Below are 15448 nucleotides of genomic sequence, written 5' to 3'. Positions count from 1 at the left end.
TGTCGCGTCGCACCGCGCCACTCGCGTCCGGTGTAGACACGGTGAGAGCCACGCAGATGCACGTGAACACTGAATTCTGTTCACTTCTGTGTCTATTTGTGCCTGAAAATACTGTGCTCTGCAAGTATCCTTGTAAACATATTGCTTATGGCTTAGGTAAAGGGAAACAATTGAGAAAGAAAATGGATGTGTAACAATTATATTGGTTTACAGCAGTTTAATGTTCCTGAGGCTTTCTGTGTTATGAATGTTAATCAAACATCAAAACACAAGGAAAAATCACTTTTGTAGCTTTAACACAGATTTATTAGATTTATACAATGAAGACTATGCAGTGTTATTTTACATTTGATTATTCAATTTCTGTACCTGAATACTGTTAGACTTACCTGAAAAATATAAAGTACTGCTTATTTCATTTGTATCTTTGTTATGTTATATTTATCTATGCTTGTAATTTGTTTATTTCCTATGCTGATTTACTCACCCCAATCATTGATTAGTTTTTTTTCTAAATAAACTATTCAAGTCATGTGGTGATTTTTGTTTTCATATTGCAATATATATCGCTGAAAAATAAAATATCGCAATGTGAGTTTTTTCCAATATCGTGCAGCCCTATTTGGATGTGTGCGCTCAGAAAACCGTATATCTGAAATTTAAACTAATATGGTTTAAAACGCATAATTTCAGCGCGGTAAACATGATAATCAGAACCAAAACAGAACAGATGTTTTTTAGCAGGTCCGAGCTGTAATGGCGCAGCTCTATTCTGGAAAAGGGGGCGGGGAGCAGCAGCTCATTTGCATTTAAAGAGAAAGGCACGAAAAACAGTGTGTTTCTGCTTTCACTCAAAATAGGCATTTTCAAAATGATATAATAAATGATCTGTGGGGTATTTTGAGCTGAAACTTCACAGACACATTCTGGGGACACCAGAGACTTATATTACATATTGTAAAAAGGGGCATAATATGTCTCCTTTAAATAGATTTCCTGTTATCTCTCAGCTTATTGAAAACTGAAGCAAACTGAAGCACTCAGAGAAAATCTAAAGACCACTCTTTAGTACAGTGAAGCAAATAATACCAATAATAATACTTCAGTTAAAAATAAAATTTCCTCCACATGCATCATCCTATGTTTACTACTTAGCATAACTGTCACGTTACAGCAGAGCTTTGGTTTGGGATTGTTGCCGTTTAAGGGGAGAAGTGAGTTTCCTGCAATCCCCCAGAGCGTTTGTTACCATTTGACTGATTATTTTAGGTGATGTATGTATTGTCACTGCTCAGCCAGGCCTGCAGTTTCTCACATTAGATCTTCCCACCCCCTGCTAACCTCTCCACTGTCATCCATCTGTGTGTGTCCTCATGCAAACGTGCACAGATGTTAATTTTTGGAGAGGGATTGAGGATTCCTTCGTTGTAGCATCAGAGTGAGCTGCGTCATCAGCTTTTCATGTGTTTTTTCCCCCTCTTTTTCAACCCCCTCTTCCTTCCTAGCCTGTACCTTTTGCCCCCTTTTTCTTCATGGGTAAATAAATGGTGCATTCCAGGCTGTCAGTGTCTCTGATTACGCACAGGCTCATTGTAATTTGTCTTTTATTGTATCTCTGGCTGGAGGTATTGGTTGGGGGTGTAATTGCTTCCAACTGAACATTGCTCCATTTCGTGGAGCCGGTGTGTCCACTCCTTCACCACGTCCCGTGCTCGGCTCCATAAGTGGATGAATCAATTATATTGTAAACAACATGATGGCTAATGTTATAATGTTGCCTGTTTTTCAACAAAAATGCACCAAATGAAATCACAAGTCATTAGTGTCAGCCAATAAATGTGATTTTGCAAAGTTTTTCCCCTAATATTATTGTATTTGATTGATATATTTGAGCCAGTTAGCTGTAGTCAAATGGTCATGGGACCTTACATTTCTAGTTAGTTTATCTATTCTTTTCTTTTAAATACTCAAAGTAGGGCCGCCCCCTAATAGTTAGTTAACCGTTAGTCGACGAAAAGAGTCTTAGTCGATCAGGATTTGATTAGTTGCTTAGTCGCAGAAAATAAAATTCCACATGAAGTGATGAAGTCACATAGTCCGTGACAGATCACTAACAGCTGGTCTATGTGGTAATTACAGTACATCAGTCAGGACATGCAAACGTTCGTTTCATTCATCAACCTCAAATGTGGCTTATCATCTGAAACATGCAAGTAGCCGCAGCATTACATGGCAGCTCGCTTTAACATTAACCTAGAAAAATGTGCACTATAATTTAAGTGTTTGTGCAGAGTGTGGAAGCTGAAATGTAGCGCACTCACTGCATAACAGTTTACTTAAAGGTACCGGTGCTATTATTTGCATTTAACAGTCCGTAAATTTTTTGGTTAAAAATGATCCGAAATCAATATTTGAGCAAGTACATAACCAGCCAGTGTTCGAAACTATCGCCTTACTTTAGCCCGATTCACAACGGTAAGCTTATAATAATGTTTTCTGGTATGACAATTAGAGATTAGACTGTACAGAAATTGAAATCTACTCACTTATACACACTATACTCATAGTCATGCAATGCTGATGTTGTGATTACTAAGTATAGTATCCACACTGGTGCGGTGACTGACTGCCACACATACTCTTCAGAGCATTGGATTCATCTGCGCTGGAGCTGTGCCGCCGCACAACCCATGCAAGGAAGATAATTCCGCACACAGCTGCAATTGCAGGTTTTCAAACAGAGATGGCGACAAAGAGGCAAAACTTACGGACTGCAGCTTTAAAATACTCTGTCATTTTTTTCTCATACAGAGTAATACATCTTTCGAATTTGTAAAAGGTTTACTTATATTTACTCCATGCTTGCCTCACAGACATGAAAAATATATCAATAGAAAGGGAAATGTCTAATTTTAAATGAACCATTTCAAATGGAAAACAAATATTTTCAGATATTATGTAATCCTTATGAAACATGCACGTCCACTGTGGAGATGACGAGTCAGTGTTGTCGACTTCATCACTGCAGCCAAAAATACAGAATTATTATAATTATAAGGCAGTCTTCTTGCAGTTTTTTCCCTGGCACATTCATAATCATTACTTCTGCGGTGCGCTGTGGCAAGCTTTAGGCTATAGGCAATTAAAGGCTCATCATTATGAATCATGGTTTATTAATATAAACGTGTGACTAATTTTTTTAAATGAACAACTACTAGTCCACCAGAAAAATCTTTAGTCGAGTGCAGCCCTAACTCAAAGCCTATGATACTTTTTAAAAATATATTTTTTTTCACTTAAATTTTGTATCTTTGTTTCAGCACTTGATCTTCTTATCACCATGTTGTGCTTGTCTAGTTTCGCCCATGAGATCTGAGTCTGACCCTGCTCAGCCATTAACTGACTTCCATGAAGTTTGAATTAGAATCTTCATACTCCAGCGTTCATGAAAGGACTTTATCAGTAATGAACAACAGAGATCCGCTGATTCCTCTGTTAAACTCCAAACATGCAGTGTCCTGAATTTTAATGTGTCTGTGAAACAGCCATTCCAAGTTAAATGATTCACAATGAGGTGACCTGGGAAGTGGTGTAGGCAGGGAGCTTTTGTGAGCAGAGGCAAAGCCGGAGACGGCACACTGGGGCGGGAGAGGGAGACAGACATGGAGTGAGAGGCCGGAGTGATGTTGTGGAGTCTCCACAGGGACTTCTGGGTAAATGTTCATGGATGGCAGCCTTTTGGAATGCTTACCAGTGGGGAGTTTTAATTGGCCAGAGGCCCTGCTCTGGTTTAGCAATCAGAGATTGACTGGTACAAAAGGATGAGAGCTTGTGGGTGATCGCTCAAGTGTGTACATCAATCTAACATATGTGTGTCTCACTGCACCGATTCAGAGTTTTTGAGGATTTACGTGGTATTAAGGCTCCCTGCCTGCCCGGCATCATACTTTACATCTGGTTTGTGTTTTGTGTAGTCTTGATGTTGCTTTGTGCCAAAGTGCACCACAGAAGACCAGGAGATGGTTTAACTGCTGTGCTCTTACTCTGGTTAATGATCAAACAAACGTCTAGACTCATAAGCCTGTTATTAAGAGTCAAGCGTTACGGCTCAGTAGTATACGATCGGGACCTTGACTTTTGATGAAAACAACCATATTGCTTTGTTTTTTGCGCATCTATTACCTCTTCATTATCCCACGTGCCATCTGAAAAGAAAGTGTTGGTGGTTTGGTGTTTTGACAGCTGTGTGTGAGAGCTTTTAATCCCTGATTAATTTAAGGAAGCATCATTTTGCACACTTGCTTTTCTTGGCCTTGTGGCAGACTGCCATGTGTCTTCAACTCTAATTCTCCTCAGCTGAAATTCCTAATCTCTGAACCATTTCAAAGCCAACTTTGAGTTCTTGTTTTATGTGATTTGAATGAAAAGCTCAGCAAGAAGTGGATTTAAACCTTTCTGTGGGCCTAAATCTTTTTTTGGATGTGATTTATGCGAATTCAGAGTGCAACCAGATGTAAGTAGCACTGACTGTAACTCTTGTTCTAAGATGTTTCTACTGAAACATGGGTAGTTGACATGAAATAGTTTTTTGGTATGTTATCACATCCTTAAACTGTTTTTTAAAATATGTTTTTATGAGCTTATATTAACTGAGAGACTGTGAGGAATATTAATATTTTTAAAGTTGCAATGTAACCGAAATAGAAGACCTTTTGTTCTGTCTATCGGTTGTTGATTAGATGAAGGCAGATCAGCTAAATACGAGTTTAAAGTCCATTGCAATAAAGGGCAGGGTTAAAGCACACTAAATAATTGGAGAAGTCCAGCATATGTCACTGGGTCAAAAAAAGAGAAAAATTAAACAAATGCATGGATCAGTCATTCACAATAAGTTAATTAACATGCTTTTAGAAAACAGATCATGCCAACTTTAAAAATGTATTGTCATACTGCAAGACCATTTAAAATGAAGGTAAAATCATTAAAAAATTAAATAATCATTACTTAAAATTAGGCCTGTCACGATAACACCTTTTTGTTGTGCGATATATTGCCCCAGAAATAATTGCGATAAGCGATATTATTGTCATTTTAAAGACCATTTTATGCCACTGAATATATAATCATAATGTAACAGCATAATAATGCAAGAAGGCCTATTATGTACGAGAAGCTGCAAAAGACACAGGCGCAAGTGGAATGTACAAAACATGGTGAAATTAATTTTTAAGTAAATATAATGGGCGATATATTGCGTCACCAAAAATGATTGCGGTTATGTACATATATTGTGCGATAAGTCGATATATTGATTATTGCGACAGGCCTACTTAAAATACGCATTTTCCATTATGCATTAATATAAAATTTGACCTAAAAAAAATCATGGTCATGTTTTGTATGAACTTGCCCTGTTGAACATTTGTCAAGTTCTTAACTGCACAATTATCTCTGTTAAACTGTTATTAACCATTAACAATTTTAAGGTGAGGGAAAGTCTCCCTAGTCTAAACTTGTTGTCCTGTCATGAATTTAAATAGAATATTTTAGCCAAACGGTGATTTGATGGTGGTTTTGTTTTGTCTAATCACTCTGTGTGTTGATTCCTTTATTTCGACCTTACCGGACACAAGGGCCATAGTTTGCAGAATGAGCCGTGTGTCCCCGCTTGGCTGGACTGTACCATATTGTAACAGGTTTTCCTGTCCCGCACAAGTGTCAGATGGGCCTCTTGGCATGGGATATCCTGCTCGTTAACTCAGTTATTCATTAATATGACACTTGCCCCATGGGGCTGCAGAGAGATGTGTCTATCAGAGGATATAGCTCGTAACTCCAGATTAAATAGCCAAAGGGATCAGCAGCGCTCATTCCAAACAAGATCTGATTCGTGACCTCTGCGGACGGATCAACCAGATGGAGCAAGTAAACAACCTACTATGGAAAATGCCCAGCTTTGGATCAGTAGTGTATCCTGTGAATGTGGCCTCAGAAGATCAGGGAATAGTTGGTGCTCTCCGTGGAGCAGGAGGAGGATATATCAGGAATGGAAAGCGGGGCTGGATTAGAAAAACATCGCTCTAATTGTAGGTCAACAGACCTGTGAAGTGAGTTTTTTTGCTAATGTTTTCATAGTGTTAGACTTGAGGAATGTGTCCTTGAGCACAGTCTCTGAGCTTTTTGAATTGCCCCCTTCACATTACCTCTGTGATCAGGCCTGTTCGTGCCGTTAACAGCATCAACAGAACACGCATGAGTGCATATTCAGGGAAAATAGGACTTTCTTTGCTATTTTGAATCAGAGATTGATCTCCTATGTAGACAAGTTCTAAAGTTCATCAAGCTCATTTTTGGGAAATAAGTGGAAAAAGTGGGCCATTCTAAATGCATCATGGTTATGATGTTAGAACTATTAGTGTATTACCATATGGCAGCTCACATTTATGCATTTGTTTATGCAAGGCTTCCCAAATGGGGATTCGCAAACTCCTGTGGTTTCATGAGGGATCTGCAGGGGGTTCGTGCACTGATGAAAAGAAAAATAAATGGGGCTACCAATATTAATAGATGACAATAATAAAAATACACTTATTATTATTAGCATCAGAGAACTGTGAACATGCAAATTATTGAAATATTAACCTAATTTTTGGGATCCCCTGCTCCAATTTATGCATATTAACTAATCATAACAGATGCCATTTACATATTGGAATTTACTATTTACAGGTTTCTCAAATGGTCCTTCCCCAAATGCATGGCATCGGCTGAGCCTGATCTTAAAAGTCCAACAAACATAGCAATGTTTTGATAATTCCTCAGTGTTCGAGGGAATCTTTTCCAGAAAATCAGCCTATACATTTTTTGCTTTTAGTTGAAGCATTATAGCTACATTTGAGTATTTTATTTTAACATCCAACAATAATCATACACTTCAGCTTTAATTGTAGGTACAACCGCAAAAACTGCCTGTATCATTTTTAAGGGTTAGTGAAAGCAAAAGTAGTCATTAAAAAGTGAAAAATCATTGTTTATGGTGCCCTGAAATAAGAAACCTTGACTAGTGGGATAAGTTCACTAAAATACAAAAATAAAATGCAAAAGAGGTAGAATATGTTTAAGAAGGGAAAAGGGTAGTCATTTAGACTAACATTGAGCGAATAATAGCTTGTCTCATTAAATCTGATTAATGTTACAGGCCAATATGTAAGCTTTAAGTGCCTCCTTACCAGGCCGGTTTTTCTCAGTGCTTCACTCCAAGTGCCATAAAACGACCCCCTTGACATCATCCACCATTTTGTTTAGTGATCGTACGCACCGGCCAGCTCTGCTGTCATTTCCATTTAGCCGTCCTACATTTATTGCGAGTCTCTGAAAGGCATCATTGTGCTGGCAATAGTGTTGTAAACTTGTCATGGCAGTGTTTGAGAGATGCTGGATTGGATTTGGAGAGAAAGAGAAAGTAATTCCCCTCTTTATAACCGCCATATGAGCAGTTGATTTGTAATAATGGGTTCCTGTTACAGTTTTCCCGTTTGAATACGCACCCATTGCGGTGGGAACTGCACAATGAAAAACTGAGGAGTTGTATCTTTACCTTCTCTACAACTCCATTATTAGAGAGCGCCAGCTGTTTCCTCATGAACAAGATGCCAGTTGTGGCCTCTCATACTCGTTGAGTGAACCAAAGTATTTAGAAAGGTCTAGTTCGGTCTCTGTATTTGTTCTGTTTTTTTTTTTTCTTCATCAAAGTAAATTCAAAATGTTTCATTTTTAGTTAAATACTGGAAAACGTTTTTATTTACAATGTCTAAGAATAAATTTGCTATTTTTTTTTATAAATTAACAATATTTATCCACAGGTATCAGTTTTAACTTTTTTTCACTAAAATGGTTTAATTTAAAAAGTGCCTCTCAGGCACTTCTGTGAAAAACATTTGAGTTTAATGCAAACAAATAGTTGAGTCAGAGTACTCGAACAATTCATTGAAATGGCCCGTTTACATTTCCCAGCTCATTCTGGCTTTTAAAATTGACATCAAAAGACATTATCAAACCATTTTGTTTGTAGATTGTGACACAAGGAAAAGATTGTCTATTCCTAAACAGTATTTCATTACATCAGACTTGTGCAATGAAATGCACTTTTGAAAACGTAATGGTGAAATAAAAGCGCATAAGGCATCATGATACTCATAATCTTGCTTTAATTTTATATTGCCAGCAAATATATTGTGGAAACTAGGGCTGCACGATTAATCGAATGCGATTGTTATGCGCATTTTGTTAAAAAAGCCGGTTCTGTAATCGGCAGGAAATCATCATCACGTGCTTTCAGATGGAGCAGAATTTACTACACATAGCCGTAGTTCGATAAACCATATATTGTTGTAGTCGTGTGTTTATTAGTCACGTTGAATTAATGAAAGCTGTTGAATCTTCTGTTTATTCAGCTGCAGCTATAGGCATTTTCTAGGTTTCTTCTGCGAGGCGTATTTGGAGTTTCAGCGCGAGAGCGCCCTCTGGCCTTTGGATGGAGATTTACTGCTGATCACAGAACCGTGCTTCACTGAAAGATACGCATGACACTCGCAGCTTCTGTCGAATCGCGATCTCGATTCCATTTCAATTTATCGTGCAGCCCTAGTGGAAACTCAGTATCACCCAGCGCTAGTGATTGCCAAGAGTGCCTCTAGAAATATAAAAATGTGTTTTCTGGCTCTTGTTGTTTTTGTAAAGCATTGTAACTTTAAGTGAATGTTTTGTGTGCTTCATAAATGCTTTAGAGCTGTTGCATGATGCCATACTTGTTGATATCAAGGCCCTTGTCCATTCAGGCTGTTAGACAGAATTCAGGGAAGGACGATTGTTAGGAGACCTTGTGAAAGCTCTCCTTCCTCCACCCTGTATTCATGAGTCTGTAAATGAAGGATGGACAGTCCAAAGATAGCCTCAGGCCACACAAAGAGAGAGGAGTGCTGAGATCTGTCTTCATGCAGATGGTGTGAAGGCAGGAGAGTGCATCAGCAAGGACATGTCTGAACATGCAAGGCACATTCTGGAGGAGACAACCATATAATAGAAAGGCTATGATTTAGAAATCAAATATCTAGCTCTTCCTTTTATCCCATTAAAACCGCTCTCATCTCGAAGCTAATAGCAATGCATGAGCGTCCTCTGCCAAAAGGAGGGAGTGTACTCATTAAATGCTCATTCCACAAAGGTTTTAAGCAATACTCATTTAGAGCATTTCCCCTCAAGGTTTGATGTTTTATCACCATCTGCAAGTTGTTGTTATCTCTTATGAAAACTAGCCAAAAGAACACATCTGATTTAGTTGGGTCGGGCCGCCTCGAACCCCAGGCCACAACAGAGAAAAAGCTTCTTGTCCAAAAGTAGCTTGTTACTGAAGCTTGTGCTTGTGTAAAGATGGCTCTGGTGTTGGGATGTCGGCCATGTTGTTTTGTAGTCAACTCTCACAGGAGTGTGTCAATCATGTTGTCACTTCCATTTTGAATGTCTCCCGTCACTGTGAGGAATTGTCTTTTTTGCGCCTTATAAAGTTTAAACAAACAATGTATTTTCTTCTGTTTTCTACAGTAAAATGAGCTTAAACCTCTTAATTCAAAATATTATGAACAGTGATGACACCTTTGCCATGTTTGCATGCTTATTTGTGATTAGTTGTTTTTCTTACATTTATTTGCATACTGAATTATTTTTCTTGACATTTGACCTTAGTGAGGGTAGGCCAGTGTTGTTATTGTTAACTGAAACTACTAAAATCATTTTTGGTATTTGAAATAAAATATAAATATTAGATGAAAAACTTAAACTGATTTTCAGTAAGTTTCCAAGGCAAGATTTCTAGTTTTAGTTCTAAGCTAAAGTTACAATGAAAAGTAATATAATAGTATATTAATAATAGTAAAGTAACACTGGGGTAGGCATCTTGTTTTTTTTTCTCTCTTAAAAAAGCTGAAAGGACCAGATAACCGGTCTGTTTAACTGTCTTAGGTTCCTATGTCACTTATAATTTTCCACAACACAATTTCCAGAGGGGCTTTTTTCCACCAGGATTTTCCATTGTTGCGTCAGCTAAATATTACAGCCCTTTGAAGTGTACTTCTATTCCTCAGCCTTGTTTTTATTCATGGAAATTAAAAATGCCTTATCTACCTAAGGTTGTTTGTCCAATACATTTCAGTATGCAAATAAAGCATGAAAGAAGACCAATCACAGTTAATTATGCAAATATTAAAAGGCATAATTTCTGTCAGTTATACTTTGAATGGCAATCATTAACAGTGTTGTATGTGGAAATACATATTTGGTTTCTCTGTGATTTTGACGAGAGTGTCTTTCAATCTACTCTGTTGAGGAAAACAGTAGCTGAAAATGGCTTTCTAAGAAATGTGAGTTTGTTTTTCATGGAAGAAGCCGAATGATGATTCTCCATGGCTCATAACCACCTGAAATGATGGTTGTACACAGAAGCGATGGTTTTGATGACACTCGTGCAGGCATGTGGAAGTTGCTGCATGTGTCTTATTAGGCAGACAACAGGGAAGCCCATTACTCTGTTTCTTTTGGCAACAGCATGTTGATGTGGTGGCCAGAGCAATTTATAGTGACGGCCTGCCTGAAATAATCCCTCAGAGAATTTATGACTTCTGACTCAGAGGGTCCGGCCTGTGATTGTGTGTGTGTGTGTGTGTGTAATGTGTGGGTGGTGGGTCTGCTGGTCAGCGCCTAGCAGGGTCACAGTGCATGGCCTGTCTCAGAGGAGTGGCTGTTAACCTTCGACCTCTGTGGTTCAGCCTGCTGGCTAGCGGCGTGGGGTTATGGGGGCTGAAGTCTGTCTGGGGCCAGGGGCACATCGTGGCCGGGGAAGAAGCAGAGAGAGGAAAGGGGGGCATCAGGGCTAATCTTGGTTTTGTCCACAGGGCAATTTCCATCCACTCATCCGTCAGCAAAACAGAATGTTCTTGGGCCTCCAGAACAGCAATAGGAAGTGACTTATTGAAGACAGTAATAACAAATCTCTTTTTCAGATTTATAGTCAGGTGGTTTACTACTAAGAATCACATGGAAATGGATCTTATTGCTGTCAAAAAGTTTGGCCTTGCGTTAAAGCAACATGAAATCACAAAGGCCTCCCTTTTGCATGTGTCTGCCAAGATTAGCTTGTGCATGCAGCCATATTGACTTGGACTCTTAAAAGATGGATGTATTGATTATAAACCTATTGAGGAAGATGTGAAATATGGTGACTGTTTGTTTTAGCAGGCTGATGTGTCAACTTTGGTATCAGCAAATAGCATTTAGTTCAGTTAGTGGTGCAGAAATGACAACTTTTACGTTTTGGAGTACATATAAACTCGAGAAGGCCGTATTTTTATGTGTAGCTTAAAAATCGTTCCTAAAATCACGTTTTTCCCTGCATTGAATGTTTTGATTAGTTAATGGTCTGTATTGAAATGGCCAAAGGTTCAAAATTGTTTTCCCTGTTCAGTAATTTGCTAAACCTTTAAATTTGGTTCCATTTTCTGTGTTTTTACTAGAATATTTGCTTTGCTTTTTCAGGTTAGGTTCTCTCTCTCCAAATGCCCTTATACAAAGAGCTGTCTGTTGGGCTGAGATATGATGTACAGGTCTTGTATGTACCTGATGCCAAGTGTGTGAAAGTGAGTGAGTGATTTGGACGGGGTCCCAGTGGAGTTGAGGGGTACAGCTGGTCTGGGGCCGTGGCAGGGTGAAGGTGCTGCTCTTTTTCAACTTTACAAGCTAACTTCTTGAGACTCCTTATGTACAAAGCAGTAACTTCTGTTTATATATTTTTTGCAAATCTGCTTCAATGCAGGATTGATTAAGGTGTTTGACACCCCACTGATATCTGTTAAAAAGCAGATCATTGCCATGCACAAGATGTCCCATCCCTCACATTAGCACACACTGCCTCTCCTTCCTGCTTCGCATGTGTAAAACAAGCCCTGGCAGTGGTCAGTGACAATTCCTCTTGGACATTTTGTGAGATGGTGATTATTTGTAAGCTCTCAACAGCTCCTCGCTATTTACCCACGCCGATGTGTTCAGCAGATGCTCCGATACGAGTCGTGTCACAGATATCGTAGTGCACATGACAGAATGCACTGCGCCAGTTACAGACAGAGTAGTGTGCATGAGTAAACCCAAGTTTGTCAACCCAGGGGTGAAGCGACCATTATATATAGCTGCTTTTCAAAATTTAGGTGATATTCTGCTACTTTACTGGCCAAAATCTAATTTTAAAAATTGCAACAAAAAAAAAAAAAAGTAAAATAAAAATACCAGTATGCTGTTTGCATCTGTGCTTTCATTCATTAGATTGATCAATCAATTGAATTGTTCTAATCTGTTTTTCAATAAATTATTTACAACCATTGGGTGAGCATTGTCACCTAATTAATATTCATGAGCCATGCTAATATGATTGATTATCATTTCATATTGTTCTTGTGCCCCGATCATCCCTCACAGAAACACAGTGGCCTTCAAAATCATCTAAATTTCAATTAATAAATATGAAATGCATGGAGCCAAATGTAGATCCACATTGAGAAATGGCCTGAAAGCGGGGATCTCTCATCGGTGTGCAGTGTGCTATCCAGAGTGGCCAGTCTCGCTGAACAGCAGCATGGGTAGCCAAACCACCGGTCGGAGTCCAATCCACTGAAAGGACCCTTGTGTTCTCTTGAATTCCAACAACCGCATTAAAAAAAGAAAGAAAAACAAAACATTATTGCAGCTGCGACTTCACAGTCCGCCCTGCTCACACTCCCCATGTTAATGTGACGCCTTGTTTAATCCAGCCGCTCGCTGTCCATCTGTGCCGTTCACTCGACGACCGCAGCTCAGACTTGTTTTCTGATGGGGCAAATCACGAAGAAAGCCCAGGTTCCCTTAGAACTACTGAAACATGCGTGCGTCCACAGGGTCTTAAATATTCAGTTTTTGCTTTTTATCTAGGATGACTGTGGCTTGTCAGCTCACTTTATACTGTAAGCGCATTGTGTTCAGTTCTGTTTTGATTTGTATTGGATATGAGTTTGACGTTAGGTTTTCAGCTTTCAGTTCTCAAAACGTCTAGACATAATTCATTTGATGAAGAATGGGTAAATAAAAGGACTTGCTCTTTAACATCTAAGATTGAAGAGCTTTATTGGCATTGTAAAACCGCTTTATGTTGTCAAAGTGGTAGGGTCCAAAAGTCTGAGACCACTACTAGAAATGCTTTTTCATTTACAAATTACATAGCATAGCAGTGAAAAGTTGGTTTATATCTATACTATAATAATAAAATATTTAAATACAATAAAAATGTAAAAATAAATAAAATGCATAATTTAATAATAAAAATATTAATAGTATATTATTGTTGTTAAAATTGTATAATGGCAAAAAGAAAAACAATGTTTTGTTATACTGTTTACATTTCTTACACTTCTCTCTGTTTGCCTTTTTCAGGAAATCATCTGAAGGTGTGTCCTCAAGGTTTCTCCTGCTGTACTCTGGAGATGGAGGAGAAACTGAGTCAGCAGAGCCGCACGGACGTGAAAGCCCCCGTTCATCAGCTCAGCTCCAACCTGCAGAACACCTTCACCCAGAGACACCGTCACTTTGACCGTCAGTACAGCTCTTACACACATTCACGCATGCAAATCTACCGAATCTGAATGTTTGGCTTGTCAATATTGCGATATTGATCCACTCATGCTGCCTTTCCGTACACTGCTACAATTAGTTTGACAGACACCCCCGACTGCCAGACACACAGTCTATACATCCATTTCTCCACCTGTCCCTCAACATCCCACAGTCATCTGCCATACACACACACACACACACTCTCATGCTTGCAGACAGACCACACACACACACACATGCAGAGGCCTGGGTTCCTCTCTGCAGTGCATGTGGCAGTGAATATCAGGCTGAGAGAGAGGGATCAGGTTTCCCCAGTGTAGGGCAGAGGGGTGCATGGGAACATGCATCGACACTGCTGACTCATTCAGGAGGGGAAAACCCCACAGACGCTATCACACACACTCTCGCCTGGTTTATAATGCATGTTTTATGTGCTCACTTCTCTTCATGCTGTAATGCCATAAAAAGTGTGTCAAATGAGGAAAAGTGAGACAAACTAAAGGCCTGGTCACACGCATCCGGATAGAACCAGAGTTCATCAAGGGTACATTTGAAGGAAAAACATCCCCCTGGGTAGCTGAAAGAGTTAGAATCGAGCCAGGACTGTGTCGGGCTGTTGCCTCTGAGATGAAATGGTGAGATGGTGTTTGGATTGATAGTCAATGACTGGACAGACAAGGAAGGATAAATGAAGTGCTGATGGCACATCTCCCTCACTCACACGTGATTTGTCACCCATCCGCTCTGAGCCACAGCTATTTCTAAATGAGACCCATGTTGACTCGCATGTGGCCATCCAGCTTTACCAAAGCTCTGTGTCTCTGGCAGCGCAGCCGGGCGGTTTTAAATGGACTCAACACAGTCGGGTTTCTGGCAAGTTCTGCGAGAGCTGGGGTGTGTTATGATGTTCAGGGTTGTTTGAAGCATATTCTTAAATGATGTGTAACAACATCTGATGATAATGTGAGTATTTGTGTGGACAAGTGTTGTCAAAATGCTAAAATTTAAATAGTCAATAGCAATGCCAGTGAAATTTTCACGATTCTCTGTTGAGGCATTCTTTATTAATCACAGCAAAAATGAATATGCTATTGAAATACTACTTTTATATATTAAATAAAAATGCAATGTTTTCTTTTTATTGCTATTGATGTTGTTTAAAGGGGTCCTATTATGCTTTTTCACTTTTTCAACTTTAGTTAGTCTGTAATGTTGCTGTTTGAGCATAAAAAAGATCTGCAAAGTTACAAAGCTCAAAGTCCACTTCAAAAGGAGATATTTTATTTAACAGAAATCACTTTTCAAAAACTACAACGAACAACTCGTTTGGACTACAACGCATATTTTCCGGGATTAGTGATATCACAAATATCGACCAATGGGACGAGACCTGGTTGAGCTGCACTAAAGAAGGCAACGAGTGTTATCACAATGTCGGAGACACGCTAGCTTTCCCAAGGCAAACGAACTTAGAGTGGTTACAATCATCCAGGTTTAAATCGCGCTCAAATTGATTTGAATTTGACGCAATATTTACACTGAAGCTCGCAGGAGGCTATGGTAAGGGGCATGACATTTCCCGACCAGGCACCGAGTGCTGCCAATCACAACACACACTGGCCCAGCTAACCAATAACAGCACTTTTCGTATTTCAGAAGGCGGGCCTTCAAGCCGTTCATGCCAGACTGAGGAGAGAGGTGTTGTAATAATGTAAAATATGTGAAAAATAATGTGTTTTTCGAACAACCTAATATGAGAGCC

At 39.2% G+C, this 15448-nt stretch overlaps 1 protein-coding gene across 1 annotated transcript in view; it reads left to right on the top strand.

Moving 5' to 3' along the window:
* LOC107751963 (glypican-6-like) overlaps positions 1-15448 on the top strand; it is a 76469-nt gene that overhangs the window by 20951 nt on the left and 40070 nt on the right. The window contains exon 2 of the mRNA XM_016567768.1: positions 13507-13665. Coding sequence (XP_016423254.1) covers positions 13507-13665 — 159 coding nt within the window. The remainder of the gene's footprint in view (positions 1-13506; positions 13666-15448) is intronic.

This window comes from Sinocyclocheilus rhinocerous, unplaced genomic scaffold (assembly GCF_001515625.1).
Source record: "Sinocyclocheilus rhinocerous isolate Xijiao unplaced genomic scaffold, SAMN03320098_v1.1 scaffold662, whole genome shotgun sequence".
Lineage (NCBI taxonomy): Eukaryota > Metazoa > Chordata > Actinopteri > Cypriniformes > Cyprinidae > Sinocyclocheilus > Sinocyclocheilus rhinocerous.
This window is presented reverse-complemented; position numbering and strand designations above follow the sequence as displayed.